General features: G+C 40.1%; 1 protein-coding gene across 2 annotated transcripts in view; it reads left to right on the forward strand.

Moving 5' to 3' along the window:
• Positions 1–14,791, forward strand: part of DOK6 (docking protein 6) — a 724,151-nt gene extending 709,360 nt beyond the window's left edge. For both annotated transcript variants that reach the window (XM_033933725.1, XM_033933726.1), the window contains one exon: positions 13,858–14,791. In XM_033933725.1, coding sequence (XP_033789616.1) covers positions 13,858–14,109 — 252 coding nt within the window. In that variant the 3' untranslated portion in view covers positions 14,110–14,791. The remainder of the gene's footprint in view (positions 1–13,857) is intronic.
• Positions 14,792–18,599: the final 3,808 nt, after the last annotated feature.

Raw genomic sequence — 18,599 nt, forward strand, 5'->3', positions numbered from 1 at the left:
CATAAGCTCCAGGTGGCCAGGCTGCCCAAAATTATCCTGGGATATTCAGTACTGGTGCCTAGTTATGGCCCAGCACTTAATATCACTGGATAATTTAGCCGGCAGTAATCAGTGTGGAACCTATATTTGAGTGGCCAATATTTAGTTATTTAAAAATGCACTTAAATATCACTTATCTAATTAAAACCATTCAATACAGTTTACAAATGGACACCCATAAAAAATGAAAGCATTGTAAAATATCAACTAAAAAACGGTTTGCAAAAACAACGCAGTAATATTCAATAAAACACATTTCAGCTCTGTTTTACTTCAAAGTTGACTCAGCTTTTTCCTTCATTTCTGTTTAAATGAGGACTTCTAAACCTATTCTGGTGACCACACAACCATTCAGGTCTTCCTGTTATTTGCAATGTTTATTGTGACATAAATATGTACATGCTGGGTCTCCCTTATATGCAGAGTCATTTGATGCATCTTTGTTGAGGATTTTTGGAAATTAGTGATTGTAAAAAAGTTGCTACTTATACATGTTGGTTCACTGTATGCCTAGCTTCAAAGAGTCATGTTGTGGGTATGGTTTGGATGGAGCCAAAGGCAAAATAATCATATTTTGAAGCATTCACATCAGTTAATTGTGCAATTGGACCTGGGATGTGCACAAATGATGGAGGGGGCAATTGTGCTTACCTCTCTTAAGCTGGCAAGGCTTCAGCAACCCAGCCAGTAAAGGTACAATATTTAATACAGTGAATAGGAAATACACGCCTCTCCCCTCCCCCCCCCCCCCAACAAAAATGGAACGCTGGCTTTGCTTCTCTTATAAAATCTAAAAGGTCACTTGGTCAGCCACAATAATCAGAGATGTGAAGAAAGTGACAGGTATATTTTATTCAGCATATGCGGATTCCTGAGCCCCCAAGCTGGCAGCTTCAGAAGTCTCGAAACCAGGAAGTTACAGTGATATTTATACATTTTTCTGGCTATACAACTGAATGCTAGAAAAAACTTCTCACGTGTTACTTTTCTTAACAATCATTAGTCCTAAGCAGGTCACTTATCTAAGCCCTGCAATCTTTCTGTTACATGTCCAGGAGGGTGGAATACAATATTGTATATGCTGAGATAACCACAAGAAGCTAAAACGCCCAAGCAACAACACTCAGTGCAGGCAGGCTAGAACATAAGATAAGTCAGGTCTGCAATTAAACATAATTCAGTATTTTATTAAGGAGAAAACTTAGTTCAAGACTCAGGAAAACCAGTCCCAGACTCCTTCAAGTCTGCAACTGTATATTCAAAACCTTGGATAACATCCCTACTTTTTGAAAGTGTTCCTCCATAAAATGGCTGTTCCATTTGATTTGGACATGCTACAAGCTAAGGAAAAAAAAAAAGCTATTTTATAAACTGCATTTAAATTTAGATGCAGTTTATAGAATAGCGCTTACACCTGGGAACTGTGCCTAACTTTAGGCATGGCCATTTACACCAATGAAAACATTGGTGCAAATGCCTGTGTCTGTATTTAGGTGTGGATGCTCCTAATCTATAACTACAAGTGTAATGTAAAAGAATGTCGTTGATCCACACATCAAGTCAATATTATAGCCAGAATAAACACTTTCTTAAGGCTATGAGAACACCTTGTTCAAATTTTCCCCGACCCTCAGTGGCACCACTCAGGACTCAAACTTCTCATCGTCCTAAGCTTTATGTGTCAGTTCGTCATCGGGTCTATTACTTTTTAGTAGAGCTTAATCTTGTTTAAATTATTATTTGATAAATTCTTATAAAGGTGAATACTTAGCTTAAAATATGGCTAAGTCTTCTTGGTTAGAGATGTCAGCACTATTAAGGGATGTCAAAGCCGACATGTTTCGCCTAGCTTGCTTTTTCAAGGCTCAATCCCCTTAGCCATCTACCTCCGGTGTAGTATTGACTGCTACACGATGAGAAGTTTGAGTCCTGAGTGGTGCCACTGAGGGTCGGGGAAAATTTGAACAAGGTGTTCTCATAGCCTTAAGAAAGTGTTTATTCTGGCTTTAATATTGACTTGAATGTATTGGCACCTTGATAAATATCTAAAATTAGTGCATTGATTTGATTGGTTGATCCACACATGACATGCTCATTTCTGCACCCCCTTTTTTGACTTACAGTGTACATAAAATTTATGTATGGATCCTGTGCCTAAATTTAAGTACATAATTTGGCAGATGAAATTTAATGTGGACAAATGCAAAGTGATGCACATTGGGAAGAATAACCTGAATCACAGTTACCGGATGCTAGGGTCCACCTTAGGGGTTAGCACCCAAGACAAGGATCTGGGTATCATTGTAGACAATACAATTAAACCTTCTGCGGCGGCAGCCAAGAAAGCAAGCAGGATGCTGGGAATTATTTAAAAAGTGATGGTTAACAAGACTAAGAATGTCATAATGCCCCTTTATTGCTCTATGGTGCGACTTCACCTGGAGTACTGCATTCAATTCTGGTCTCCTTATCTCAAGAAAGATATAGTGGCACTAGAAAAGGTTCAAAGAAGAGCGACCAAGATGGTAAGGGGGATGGAACTCCTCTCGTATGAGGAAAGACTAAAACGGTTAGAACGCTTCAGCTTGGAAAAGAGATGGCTGGGGGGAGATATGATTGAAGTCTACAAAATCCTGAGTGGAGTAGAACAGGTACAGGTGGATTGATTTTTCACTCCATCAAAAATTACAAAGACTAGGGGACACTCGATGAAGTTACAGAGTTACAGGGAAATACTTTTAAAACCAACCAATGTTGAATTGAAAAATTCCTGGATAGCAGCAGTTATGCATTCTGAAAATTGGTCCTCAGCGAGGAGTAGTCAGGGCAATAGCAGCATGATCTGAGATTGTAATGGGGTGAATGTCAGAAGAGGTGATGTGTGGCAAGATAGATGAGCTAGCTAAAAAATAATCGATCCTGGAGTAGGTAGAATGAGGAGCTGAAAAGAACGTAAATTGCTCAATATCTTTGTGGTGAAGTCTCAATGGATCTGTTAAGTGAAGCTGGGAAATAATATCACATAATGCAAACCAGGACTTTGATTTCTTGTATGAGGCATGTGATATCCTATCCTTAGATGGAGCTAGAATAAGATTGAAATCACCTCCAATAATAATGGGAGTGTCAGGGTCTTGTAGGATATGATTAGCCAAATTATGAAAAAATTCAGGAGAATCCACATTTGGTGCATAGATATTAATAATATGCAATGCACGATTGGATATAGAGAGTTTGGTACTAACCCATCTACCATAAGTATTATGAGAGTTGGATAATATAGAAATGGATGGATGTTGTTTAATTAAAGTAATGACACCATTTTTTCCATTCAAAACAGGGGAAAATAAGGGGGTACAGAAACCTTGTTTCAGAAACTTAATGGAGCCAGAGTCATTAAGATGAGTTTCCTGAAGCAGGATAATATCTGCTTTAAGATCATCGATATAAGATAGTATTTTGCACTTTTTAAAAAAAATATATTTTATTAATTTTAAGATAAATAATCAAGATATACAAATCAATAGAAATATACAATTAATCAATAAAAATATATAAATATACAGTAGTTAACTATAACATGAAATCAACTAGTTGTTTATATCACAAATGATATACATCAAATGATGTTGACTATAAGGCCATACAACTAGTGTCTCATGTCCAGCATATATAGTAAGACCAGTACATTTAACTATGGCTGATAGTATGAATGAAGAGTTCCCAACAAGCTTCAAAGAATAGCTTCATTTGATAACTCATATATTAACACTGAGGTACTACATGTCAATGATCCAAAGCACAATAAGATTGGACGGGGCTCCAAATTTGGTGGAAAGAATTAGTAGAGCTATGTTTTTCAGCGATAATGCTTTCAAATTTACCGTGTTCCACCATATGATGAATTCTACTTTAGGTAAGACCTTCCAACAATGCAGGATATTTTTTATAGCCAAAAACAGTAATATATTAAGCACTGGATTCATACAAAGAATGTGCAAGGCCCTGTTGACCAAGAATAATAATTTTAAGGTGTAGGGGTTCTTTGATGTTTAAAATGGTGGATATAGTGTTCCAGACTTTATCCCAATGCAATTTAAGATGTGGGCATAGATAAATCATGTGAAGTAGCGTGCCTACAAATTTTCAACAGGACCAACATAGATTGGAGCCTTTATTAGAAAATTTAGCAATTTTCTGTGGTGTCCAATGTGACCGATGCAGTAAAAAGTCAATTGATTGTAAGACTGCTACTGATCAAGTGGATTTAAATACCCTAGTCCACGCTTTTTGCCATATCTCATCATCAGCTGAAATTTCAAAATCAGCATGCCATGCGCTCATCATTTGTGATATAGACACTGAGGAGGTTTGTCTCTATAATGTGTACCATTTGGAGGCTACACCCCTAAGTGGGGTTATGGTGACAATATATTGAAGAAGGTCAGGTATAGATTTCAATTTAAGGAGATCAGGTATTGAAGCACAAACGCAGTGTTTCAACTGGAGTCAATTATTAAATTGGTATGCATTTAAAAAAAAAAAAAAACCAACACTCAGGCAGGCTGCCTACATTGTAGGCATCTTCGTGAACCCAAGGCTATGTGTGGGTGTGGTTTCACCCGGAAGTGGCCTTAGATAAGCTTAGGCGGCCATAAGCATCTCCCTAGGGCCACGATAGACGCCTGAAATATAGGCCAGCAAAATGCTTAGGCGGGATTAGGCATCTATCCGTCAGGACAGACATGATTCTATATAGGACACCCAAATGTGAATCTCAAAAGCCGCTTAGGCGGCTTCTGAGACCAGGCGTCCTATACGGAATCCGGGCCACAATGCCTACACCCCATTAATTTTTTTTTAAACATGCATCCCAATTGGTCCATTAGATGGCAGTAGAAAACTACCACTGCCTACAATTGGGACACCGTTTTAGAATCAGCCCCCAAGTGTATAACCCTCGATGGAGGCTGACCCAACTTTGTTGGTTGGATTGAGAACTTTTCAGTGACCCCTCATATTCACCTGAACAAACTAAACATTTGTAGTTACGGATTTCTGGGCATAGTGCTCTGTTCCATTATGCTCTGTGCATAATATGCTTTGTCTTTGTACTTTGAATGGAATCTGAGAAGATAAGCTACAGCACAGTTTTTGGATAAGGTTTCCAGCTCACTTCAATAGGCAATTTTCTCAGACAGAGGTGCAGCAAGGAATTAATTCATTAATGGGCTTCATTTATCAAGGCTTTATGCTGTTACAGAACTGCTGAAGCACAAAAATGCATGCAAAGTTGGGCTTTGTTCTGCACAATTACTCTGCATTTAGTTTTACTTGTTTTTATTGTTCTTGCTAGTGAAAGGCAGCCAATGGTATCTTACCAAAGAGGCTTTAAGTTCTATGTAAATTGGGAACTAAAGAAATTCATTAAAGAACTAAGCAGCCCAAAAGGTGCTACTTTAAGATTGCAATCACTGGTAGGCTACTGGTCAAATAAATACAGAGGTAAACCAAGGAAGGTCAGAACAATATATCCATAATCATTTCTTTATTTGGATATATTAACCACCTTTTTCAAGACGAGATTCACCCAAAGCGGTTTACAATACTTTGAATAGTAATCAGATACTCTTAAGTGTTTCCCTTCTCTGTCCCAGCATGCTCACAAACCGTGGCACCTGGTAATTGGTGTGTGTGTGGGGGGGAGGGGTTATATCATTTTTATTAAGGAGTCAACAAGAGAACATGAATAACACAGTCAACAAACATTTTCTATACCGCAATTCAGAAGGTCAAAGCGGTTTACAATCTAGACAACTATATTACATATATATTCAATGCCACTATCCCCTCTTTTATAAAGGTGTGGTAGCAGCGGCCGCACAGCAAACAATCCCTATGAGCGTTGGAGCAATTACTGTGGCCCCCTGCAATAATTGCCTTTATAAAAGGGGACCTATATGAATGGTGGAGCCGAAATTATGTATTTTATTAAATATCACTGGCAAAATTTTAAAAAAAAAAATATAGTGAGTGCCAGGTTTGAATTTTGACTTCGTTATTTTCAGTTTTTGCTTAGTACAAGAAGAAATGCGTATTTTTATTTTTTTTTTAGCTCCACCGCTCACAGATTCTGGTAGTTGAGGTTCTCCATTTCATGTTTTGCCTGCGCCTCCTAATTGCGACCAGGTTCTGTACAAGCTAATGCACCTGTCTATGCGTTAGTCACAGAAGTCACAGTTGGGAGCATGCTCCCAACAATTAGTGCACAGCCTTTGCACCTAACACATGCTGCTTTTTGCTGTTAGGATGGTTAAGTGAAAAAACACACCTAATACAGTACAGTCTGTGTTTTGGCTGTGAAGCCTTTTTCAGGAGTTCTCTGTGATACAGTGAAGGACTTATACACATACAGGAAATGATAAAAATTATAAACACACAAAGAGAGACTTTGGGCGTTTCTCAGAGAGAATGATGTTTAAGCCAATAAAATCACTTCCAGTGCTGTATGTCTAGTGTTTTTATTGGTTTAAATGTCATTCTCTCTGAGAAACACCCAAAGTCTCTCTTCATAGGTTTATGATTTTTATAATTTATGTGTATAAGTCCTTCACTGTATCAGTAAAGACTTCTACGCAGGTGAGACTGGACTCATTTAGAGCACTGGTCTTTGATCTGAGGGCCGACGCGTGAGCGGACTGCTGGGCAGGATGGACCACTGGTCTGACCCAGCACAATTCTTATGTTCTTATGTTATCGTCCTGGTCTATCCATGTGGATATTTCCACTCCTTTTGCTTTCTTGACTTTTCATGTGGGACTGTCTTAGAAAATCAGATGACAACCGCCTCATTTTTTTTTTTTTATACCCAGTGAGAAGCATGAATGATTGTCTTGCCAGTAAGGTCAAAGAAGCTACACTGAAAGATGCCACACTTAAGTGGTAGAAAAAAAAATCATTCTTGTAAATCAGTGTGAATTTGTTTCCTCAAATGAGGAACATTCAGAACTGGAACAAGCAGAACTGGAAAACAAGCAAACAATCTGTTACAAAGAAAAGCATCAGTACTGGCATCAACAGAATGAGATCATTACCATTTCCATTGCTTTGTGGTTAGCTTTACCACTGCTAACACCAGAAAAAAAGCTTTCAATATGTCAGAGGAGTTTTAAAACAAAAAAACCCCCAAAACCTTGCATCAGTATTTCTTTCATGTGATTCAAATACATATATGTTACCCATAAATTGTTCCAGTGTTGTGCCACTAATGGATATTTCCTTAGAGTCTGTGCTCTAAAGCAGTGTTCTTCAACCTCCGGTCCATGGACCGGTGCCGGTCCACAGAAATTTCCTACCGGTCCACAGGGCCGGCATGTGCATCAGTCCCAAAACTGTGTTCTTCAACTGCCAGTCCGCGGTGCGATCGATGCGTTGTTAATAAGATGATATATGATGTGTATATATGAAAAATGAATGGTAAAAATGGTGTTACAATTAGGACTATGGGGGCAGGGTCTGGGGTGGAGATTGGGTAGAGATGGTCAGAGTCTGGCCCACAACTTAGCCCAGTGTTCTTCAACCGCCGGTGTGTGGACTGATGCCAGTCCACAAAATAATTATTTTATTTATGCCGGTCCCTAGGTGTAAAAAGGTTGAAAAACACTGCTCTAAAGGGTCAGTTTTCAAATATTTCTCAGTACTTCACATAGGGCCTATATTTTGGGGGAGGAATATTCCCCTATATTTAGAAAACTGAAAGGTAGGAATCTGAGTTTAGGCCTCAAATATGTCATCTAGATTTGGATCCCCAAATTAAGTTCCTAAATAGTTGTCTTCAGTTTAACTCAACTCCTTAACAACACCCTTATTTGGATCCTAAATTTAGAAACTCAACCTACTCATTTTTAAAGTGGACTGATATCAACATCCTAAAGCCTTTGCACCATTTGAAGACTAAGTTAGAGGCTAACCAAAAACACTTTTTCAATTTCAACTAAAACTAAGTCTGCTGCTGAAATTAACTGATTGGTTTCAGCTAAAACAGCACTCAGTCCCTATCCTCGCAATGAAACAGAGCTGCTGACTCCCTTCTCCCTGCCCCCGAGACACCCCCCCTCCCAGATTCATTCATCATAGCTCTTTTTTAAACCCTGGTAGACTATAGGCCCAATTGAAGCAGGAGCAATCCCCAGTCACTCCTGCTCCTTCCATTCCTGCTGTCAAAATGGCTGCTGATTACCTTCAGTGGAAGCCTCACAAAACTGCTACTGAAGATCACAACAGCCATTTTGAGATTGGAGCCAGCATTAGGTGGAATCACTGTGAATCGCTCTTTCCTATACCAGCTCCAGTCTCAAAATGGCTACTGTGACCTTCTGCAGCAGTCTCCCAAGACTGCCTCTGAAGGTCTCAGCATCCATTTTGATGGCGAAGATGGCAGGGGCAGGAGTGACAGGATCACTCCAGCTTCAATTAGGCCACTAGACTACTAGGGTTAAGGTAGGTCTGGGAAGGGGATCCTCCTGGGGGTTTTAGGGGGGGACAGGGACGGGGAGGGATGGCGCTTCCTGTTCAAGAAAGGAGAGACAGATGGACTTGGCTTCTTCAGAAAAAGGGGGAGCGATACAGTCCAAAGTTTGATTTCAGCTAAAAATGCACTAGCATTTTCAGCTGAAACTGAAACAAGGCTGAATGCACATAAAATAAATTTACAAGGAGATAAATTTAAAAGGAACAACAGGAAATACTTGTTCACAGAAAGAGTGGTGAATGCCTGGAATGCTGTTCTGTGGAGATGGTGGGGAAAAAAAAGAAGTGACAGAATTCAGAAAAAGTGTGGGCTAAACACAGAGGTTCTTTATATGGCAAGAGAATGGAATAAAATGTAGAACATTTCTACTCAAAGCAAAACAGAAATGAATTTCACATTTTAAAAGGTATGGGGGTAACCTGCACAGAATAGTAAACACAGAAAACATGCTGTCCAACACTCACTCTCTTCACTATAAAGAGCTTTTGGTTATGGAATTTATTTCCAACTGCGGTCTGCAACTACAATACTTCAGCTCAGACCAGGTGAAGCCACACACCCCACCTGAAGTACACCCTCCCACTTGCCCTTACAGTCTCCTCCTCCCCTATCTTCTGTCTCTATCGGTGAACTTTCCATGTTTCCATGTCCACATAAGTCCACACAAGTAATCCAATACTATAGCATTTAACTTTAAAAAATGAAATTATGATAACATGAGGAGAATGGTAAAAAAAGAAACTTAAAGGAGCAGCTGCAAAGGTCAAAAAATTACATCAGGCATAGATGTTATTCAAAATACCATCCTGGAAGTGCAGACTAGATATATTCCATGTATTAAAAACGGAGAAAGAAAATCAAATGGCAGACGACATGGTTAATTGAAAAATAATTTGCAGAACTATTGTTAGTAATTTTATCTATAAAATCCAGCATAGTATCGGAAGACTGGAAGGTGACCAACATGACGGCAATTTTTAAAAAGGGCTCCTGAGGTGATCCGGAAAATTATAGACTGGTGACTCTGATGTTGGTGCTGGGCAAATAGACTAATATAAAGAGCAAAATGACAGAACATATGCATGAGCGTGGATTAATGAGAGAAAGCCAACATGGATTTAATCTAGGGAAATCTTGCCTCACCAATCTATTATACAGTGGTACCTCGGTTTACGAGTGCACCGGTTTGCAAGTGTTTTGCGAATGTAAGGTAAGAATTGGATTGAACAATCATCGGACTTAACCAGGAATTCATCTTCCCAGCCTGGTACTCGAAGGTCCTGTCTAAAAAAGTCTTATAACGGCAGGCCTTTGAAGTAGGGAAGATGAACTTACCTGGATTTCTAGTACCTTTTGTTGAGTATGAAAGTTTCAGATAGGAAGTCAAATATGAAGGCGATAATCCAAATAGCACCTTGTAGCAAATGCACCCGAACTTAAAAAGCACTCTGGCCCCAAAAGGCAGCCAATGCAACTTAGTATAAAAAGGACTAATATGATCATATGTTTTTTAGATTAAAAATCAGGCGAACTGCAGCATTTTGCACCAGTCGGAGTCTTAATATAATCTTTTTAGGCAACCCTAGATAAATTATATTACAGTAGTCCAGAGTTAATAGTACAATAGATTGAACTAGTAGCTGAAAAGACTCGCTATCAAAAAACTTTATGATAGTTCTTAATTTCCATAATGATCTAGAGATGGGAACAACTAGTGAGATAATTAAATTTGTTGATGACACAAAGTTGTTCAAAGTTGTGAAAAATTGCAAAAGGACCTTGAGTGACTGGGCATCAAAATGGCAGATGACGTTTAATGTGAGCAAGTGCAAAGTGATGCATATGGGAAAGAAAACTGTGATGCAGGGTTCCACGATAGAAGTCACTGCCCAAGAAAAGAATACACTGTTGTGTCATCGTTGAGGATACATTAAAACCCTCAGCTCAGTGTGTGGTGGCAGCTAAGAAAGCAAGTAGAATGTTAAGAATTATCAGGAAAGGAATAGAAAACAAAGATGAAAATGTTATAATGCCTTTGTATCGCTCTATGGTATTGCCACACCTTGAATACTGTGTGCAATTTTGGTTGCTGTATCTAATAAAATATATAGCAGAATTAGAAAAGGTACAGAGAAGAGTGATGAAAATGATAAAAGGGATGGGATGACTAAAGCAGCTAGGGCACTTCAGCTTGGAGAAGAGACAACTCAGAGGAAATATGATAGAGGTCCATAAATTACTGAGTGGATTGAAAAGAGAAGATGTGAATCACTTGTTTACTGTTTCCACAAATACTAGGACTAGGGGGCCATACGATGACAGTACTAGGTAGTAGATTTAAAACAAACCAGAGAAAATATTTCTTTACACAATGTATAATAAAACACTGGAATTTGTTGCTGGCAAATATGGTGAAATCAGTTAGCTTAGCAGGGTTTAAAAAATGTTTGGATAATATCCTAAAAGAGAAGTCCATAGGCCATTATTGAAATGGCTTGGGTAAATCCATTGCTTATTCCTAGGATAAGCAGCATAAAATCTGTTTTACTACTTGGGATCTAACTAGGCACTTGGGACCTGGTTTGGCCATTGTTGGAAATAGAATGCTGGACTTGATATACCTTTGGTCTGTCCCAGTATAGCAATTCTTATGTTCTTATCAGCCCATCTAGTCTGCCTATCCGCAGCATCCACTATCTCTTCCTCTCCCTAAGGGATCCCATATGCCTGTCCCATTCTTTCTTGCCTTCAGACACAGCCTCTGTCTCCACCACCTCTACCAGGAGACTATTTCACGCATCTACCACTCTTTCTGTAAAGTATTTCCTTAAATTACTCCTGAGCCTATCACCTCTTAACTTCATCCTATGCCCTCTCATTCTGAAGCTTTTCTTCATTTGAAAGACTCACTTCCTGTACATTAATGCCACAGAAATATTTAAACATCTTTATCATATCTTCTCTCTTCTGTCTTTCTTCCAAAATATGTTATACTAAGTCTGCTCTCATACGATTTATGACAAAGAACACTAACCAATTTTGTAGCAGCTCTCTGGATCATTCTATTTATATCATTTTGAAGGTGTGGTGTCCAGAACTGACTGCAATATTTCTAATGGGACCTCACCAGAGACTTATACAATGGCACTATCTTTTCCTACTGGTCATGCCTCTCCTTATGCACACAAGTATCTTCCTGGCCTTGACTGTTGCTTTTTCTACCTGTTTTGGTACCCTGAGATCATCAAACACAATCACCCCTAAGTCCCGCTTTCTTTCATACACCGAAGTGCTTCGCCTCCTATACTATACCGTCCTCCTGGATTATTGCAGCCCAAGAGCTTGACCCTGCATTTTTTTAGCATTAAATCTCAGTTGCCAATTACTGGACCATTTTTTTCAAGCTTTGCCAGATTCTACCTCATGTTATCCACACTCTCCAGTATGTCTACCCTATTACAGAGCGTGGTATCATCCACAGAAGAGAAACTGTGCCAGGCAGTGCTTCTGCAATGTAACTCACAATGATGTTAAAAAAAAACCCAAAACACCCGGCCAGCCTAAAGACAGATCCCTGCTGCGGCACTCCACTAACATCCTTTTCCTCCAAGCAAGCTCCTCACCACTACCCTTTGTCTCCTTCCTCTTAACAAGCACTACACACAAACTTTTTGCCAGGCCAGCGCAAACAGCAGGCTAGAGTAGTTGCTCGCGCAGGTGAAGATTTTTAAAGAGGTATGGGGGGCAGGAAAGGGAGGGCATGAGCGTGTCGGTGGGGGCAGAGAGGTGTCGTGCTCCCGCCAAGATAACGCCTGGGGTGGCCCACCCGCTCCCGCCAAGATAACGCCTGGGGTGGCCCACCCACATCCCCCCACTCCCCCCCTTACTATGCCACTGTATATGTGTAAGTGAAAATGCCTCTCCAGCCCCTTCAGGACAACCTTTATTCCTGCACATACAGGCCGTGTGCATGTCAATTCGCCTGTGGGTCTAGCAGGCAATGTTATCGAAAGCTAGTTCCGCTAGTAAAGCTCGGTGTTAGCAATGGAAATACTTTTTAAAATGACCCTCACTATGTCCACATTAGGAGCTAGCATGCTTGAATTTAAGAATGGCCTTTCTGTGCCGGACCAATGGTCCACCTAGCCCAGTATTCCATCTTTACAGTGGCCTCTCCAAGTCACAAGTACTGGCAAAAAGCCAAATGCTAGTAAAATTCCATGCTACCAATCCAGAGCAAGCCTCATTTCATGACTGTCTCAATAGCAGACTATGGACTTTCCCTCCAGAAACTTGTCCAAATCTTTTTTTTAAACCAGCTACATTACCCACTCTTACCACATCCCATGGCAGTGTGTTCCAGAGCATAACTATTCTCTGAGTGAAAAAATATTTCTTCCTAATGGTTTTAAAATTATTTCCCTATAACTTAATCGAGTGTCCCTAAGTCTTTGTAATTTTTCATGAAATAAAACATCGATCCACTTGTATCCCATTCTGCACCACTCAGGATTTTGTAAACTTCAATCATATCTCCCCTCAGCCATCTCTTTTTCCAAGCTGAAGAGCCCTAACCTCTTTAGTCATTCTTCATACAAGAGGAGTTTCATCCCCTTTATCATCTTGGTCACTCTTCTTTGAATTTTTTTCTATTTCCGCTATATCTTTTTTAAGATAAGGCATCAAGAGTTGAACACAATACTCAAGGTGAGGTTGCATCATGGAGCAATACAGAGGCTTTATAACATTCTTAGTCTTGTTTACCATCCCTTTGCTAATAATTCCTAGCATCTTGTCCTCAGATGTCCAGCTCAATGTATACTGTTATTTAAATGTGGGAGAAGTTAAGGTATGAGAAAAAGCAAACTTTTATCACTTTTACTGCAAGAGTCACTAACCTCTGTTCCACAGATTGCTGATCCCATGATAAAGGAGTAAAGCTGCCTTTGAGTTATCTCATTTGCAGTGTTAGTCCATCAGTCTGGGAGCATCATGCCACCAAGCCACAGCCCATTGCTCCTATGCTGCATCTTAAAGGGGGCCACGGTGCTGTCTCCCACCCCCAAGCACACCCACACCCTTCCCTGATCAAAAACCCCTATCTTCAAAAGGATCTCCCTAATCCCAAGAGCCCACCAGCCCATACCTGGAGGCCTAGTGGGTTCTTGGACAGTACATATTGTATCCGCTAGCTGTCTCTCAAAATGGTGCACCTAGTCCAATTTTAATGTTATATATGAATATATTAGTGACATATTGTTTAATAAACCATCCTCTGTTTTGTTTAGGTAACTGTTTCAGTTCAACAAAGGTGTCTAGTGCATAGACGTTTCCCAGCTACACCTCAGACCAGAACAAGGAGCACCAGTAGCCCATGCCGCTGCCTGATATCTTTAGATCCTGCTACAGCGCACGCCTCTACCAGTGACATGCCGCAACCAGCCAGCTCAAGAGACACTCTAGGTTGGAACCTACAAGTAGGACCAGGAAATCACATGCGTGCCCTACATCCACGAAAAATTAACTATAGTGAAAACTAAGGCACACCATCTTCAGTCTAGTGACTGTGAAGATTAAACTTTGCAAACTGCTGCCTTCAGGCAGAGGATAAGTCTTTATGTATTTATTTTTTAATTTGGTCCATATAAAAAAAAAAGTAGATGTAAGTACAATTCTGATTATGTAAGAGTGAATTAGGTATGAAGCGGAGGTTTTGCATTTCAGGGCATCCCTTGCTTCAGGTTTTAATTGTGAAGCTGTCGACTCCTGCCATCTGTCTTCTGAATGGAGTGTCCCCAACACCGCTCCTGGTTGACAGCGCTTAATTTTGCGTATTACTGTCCATCATTTCTAACATTGCTGCAGAGACTGGAAGTGGAAGATATAGGTTTGGTTGGTTATTTATTTATTTGCCATTCTGGACATATGTAGAATAAAATGTCATTAGAACTCCAGGTTACAAAATGAAGAAAAGCAGGGTACCACAGCTTTTTATAGAAACGAAAACGTTTAAATAATGTACAAGCTAGGAGTAAGCAGGATAACTTTCTCTAGCATCCTTAAGCATAGAATCTGGACAATGAAAAATGATTTAGACTATTTTGTAAATTGTATTGCTGTACAACAAAAAAAGTCTCTTCTTAGCAAGAAAATGGGCATATTAAAGTCTGATTGTAAGACGTGAAAGTTTGTCCGACGTACATTTCAGAAATAAAGAAATGAACCCGGGTTCTACACTGTGTAGCCATCAAAGATGCCACATTTCCTGGTTTTCAGAATCGTTCCTTGGCTTTCAGAACCGGTTTCCTACCTGTATAGTTTCTTTTGAGGGGGTTGTGATTTGGCTGCTGTGTTATGTAAGATTGCATTGGTTAATCAAGAAATACTAAGGGCTCCTTTTATCAAGGTGCGCTACGGGGGTTAGCGCGTCGGACATTTCATCACTCGCTAACCCCCGCGGCACGCCAAAAAACTAACGCCTCGTCAATGGAGGCGTTAGCGACTAGCGCGGCAGGCAGTTGAACTCGTGGTATTCCGCACGTTAAACCACTTACCGCAGCTTGATAAAAGGAGCCCTAAGAGACACAATCAGCCTTTTCTTTCTATGATCATCAGTCATACCTCTCTCAGTTGATAAAAGGGAAAAGGAGAAGCCAAGCACAAACCCAGCCAAGCATGTGTGGCAATAATGGGGCATATACTAAATAGAATGGTCATTTTCAAAACATTCAGTCAGCCTTTTGAATATTTACATTTTCATAAGAGTCATCAACTATTTATACAGAGAGAATGTGATATTCTGAAATGCCTGCCATCGATTCCATTTTCCTGAACAAAGCAGTTGGCAAGGGTTAACTCAGGAGTCCCTTTGATGAGGTAACTGCCGATCGTTGGCCGCCAAGATCTGGCTACGAAGTGATTCTGGAGTGTTTTCCAACCACAAAGGCAGATTATTTCTCATTCTTGGCTCAGTAATGCAATTTAACACGGCGCATCTATAAAAGACTAAAATGTTTACCCTGATTAAACATTTACTTACACAGCCTATTAGTCTGGCCAAGCACTGCACAGGCTTGCGAACTGTGTAGGCCGATCTACCTCAGTGAACAGCTGTTGAGTGAAAAAAGGTTATGTGGTCTGCTGAAATCACTGTAGAACATATCTGACAAAAGAGCAAATGGTAACCTACATTTCAGAAGCAATTGACATGTAACTGCCCATCTAATAATTCAGTAATTTGTGTTTCTGAACTTAGCCTGAAATAATATATAAAAATTAAAACCAATATATCAGGCAGAATATGAATAAATTATTTTTGAAGGCTAAATAAAAGACAGTTTCCCATAAAGGACTTTCTCCTGAATTTTAACTACCGTAGCCAGCGCAGGCTTCAAATGCTGACTGCGGCATTTAAATTTATACTTGTATATTTAGGGCTAGGTGCTGAATGTCGGAATATTAGGCAACTGCCAGAATTTATCCAGGTTCCCCTGATATACATACAATTATCTGGACAAGTTAGCAGAACTATTTTTGCTGTCCTGAATTATTATCTGGGTGCCGATGCTGAATATCCATAAACCTGAATAACTTCCAACTCCAGCTGAGCTCCACCCCACACCTTCCCCGGAACTATCTGAACGGTATCAAGGCTGTCAGGCATGATTTTCGATGGTATTATCTGGTTAATTTTGCTGAAAATGACAGATTTGGCCAGGGGAATGCTAGTTATTATTATTATTATGCTCAATATTCAAAGTGATTTAAATGACCTGGAGATGCTTCTGGCCATTTAAATCACTTGTCCAGGGCTAACCAGGAATATTCAGGTCTACTTAGTGCTTATGACTATCCACTGTTTCCCCAAAATTCTGTATATGGTGCACATCCTTGCAAATAGCCGATGTTAAGTGCACAACTGAATTGATTAATGGGTCTAATTGAGGTTGATAATTAGCCATTAACACCTCACAACGGATGCTAAGTGGTACTAATTAAAAGTTGCACACACGACTCAGAAAGCACGATTCTATAAAAAGTATGCATCGGCTGCAGTGCATGAATTTGAAAACTGTGTGTGGCCAGGGGTGGGTCATGGGCATTCCTAAAAGTTATGCACAATTGTTATAGAATATGCCTGGTGCGCGCACAACTTAGGCGCAGGCATTTAGGTCTGGTTCTAGCTAGCCTAAGTGGGTGCACCTAAATTTTGCAGGTGAGGAGAGGATTAGCATAATGGTTAGGGCAGTGAGCTGTAATCCTGGGGAACTGTGATCAATTTCCATTGCAGCTCCTTGTGACCCTGGGCAAGTCACTTAACCCTCCATTGCCCCATGAACAAAAAAACACCTTAAATTGTGAGCCCACTATGGAGAAAGAAAGCATTTACATATACTATGTACAGCGCTGCGTATATCTGGTAGCATTATAGAAATGATAAGTAGTAGAGGGAGAGTGTGGTATAGTGGTTAAAGCTACAGCCTCAGCACCCTGGGGTTGTGGGTTCAATCCCACACTGCTCCATGTGACCCTGGGCAAGTCACTTAATCCCCCCATTGCCCCAAGTACATTAGATAGATTGTGAGCCCACCAGGATAGACAGTGAAGAATGCTTGAGTACTTGAATAAATTCATGTAAACTGTCCTGAGCTCCACTGGGAGAACAGTATAGAAAATTGAATAAATAAATAGTGTGAAACATTTCAGCCTCTGATAACCAGAACTGGTATTGTGATGTCATAATGTCTCATTCCACCAATAAGAGCCAACCTCATCAGTGATGTCACAATGGCTTCATTGTCCTATACCTGGCTCACTTCTGCTACATTTTGAATTCCAGAGTGACACAGTGGTTAAGGCTACAGCCTCAGCACCCTGAAGTTATGGGTTCAAACCCATACTGCTCCCTGTGACCCTGGACAAGTCACATAGGGGTCTTTATACTAAGACATGCTAGCTGTTATATCCTATGGATGCGTTAGCGTGAGTTAATATTTAGCTGCGTCAATTATATCCTATGGATGCGTTAGCGTGCGCTAATATTTAGCATGTGCTAAAACGGCTAGCACACCTTAGTAAAAGGACCCCTAAATCCCCCCATTGCCCCAGGTACATTAGATAGATTGTGAGCCAGACAGAGAGGGAAAAATGATTGAATACTTGAATAAATTCATGTAAACCATTCTGAGCTCCTCTGGGAGAAAAATATAGAAAATTGAATAAATAAATAGTAGTAGTAGTAAGTGCAATTTTATAAAAAGTACACACAGCTTGTAGAATTGTGCTATATAAATAATTTGGGGGTTAGCACTTAAGCCTAAACTGGCTAACTTGTGGACATTGCAGAGGTGCAGTTAGCACTTGCAAGTGGTTAAGTGTCAATATTCAGTCCTTAACCACATAAGAAAATCACTTAGGAGCTCCTTTTACAAAGGCACGCTAGCGGTTTTAGCACACGCTTTGCGCACGATAAAATGCCATGCGCGGAAGCCGCTACCGCCTCCTCTTGAGCAGGCGGTAGTTTTTCGGGTAGCGCGCGCTAATCCAGTGCGTACGCTAAAAACACTAGCGCACCTTTGTAAAAGGAGCCCTTAAATTGAGCCACATAAAAAGCAGTCCTGCATTTATGAGGTTCATTTTATGTGATTGAGGGCTTAATATTGCCTATGTTTTAGCAGCCAAAGCACAACCAGATATTTAATGTCGGTGCCTGGAAATGGTCCAGCATTGAATATCTGGGAATACAGCTGGTGGAGGACATAAAATTGCTGACTGAAGCCAGCTGAATATCAGCCATATTAGAATAGTTTATATGCTGCCTACAAGCTTCAAATCTATTGTACATTCAGGTACTCATGGTAGCAGGTCTTGTTACTCTGAGAACTACCTTGGATTTTAGGTCCTATATATTTAGGACAAAATAAGTTCTATGTGGAGTTGGTTTGGGCTCTCATTGTCTTCAAGACAGCTTCTATGTGAATGCTGCATTCAGAATCGGGCCAAATATTTGAGCTTGATAATATTTAGTGAA

Source organism: Geotrypetes seraphini, chromosome 2 (genome assembly GCF_902459505.1).
Source record: "Geotrypetes seraphini chromosome 2, aGeoSer1.1, whole genome shotgun sequence".
Taxonomy (NCBI): domain Eukaryota; kingdom Metazoa; phylum Chordata; class Amphibia; order Gymnophiona; family Dermophiidae; genus Geotrypetes; species Geotrypetes seraphini.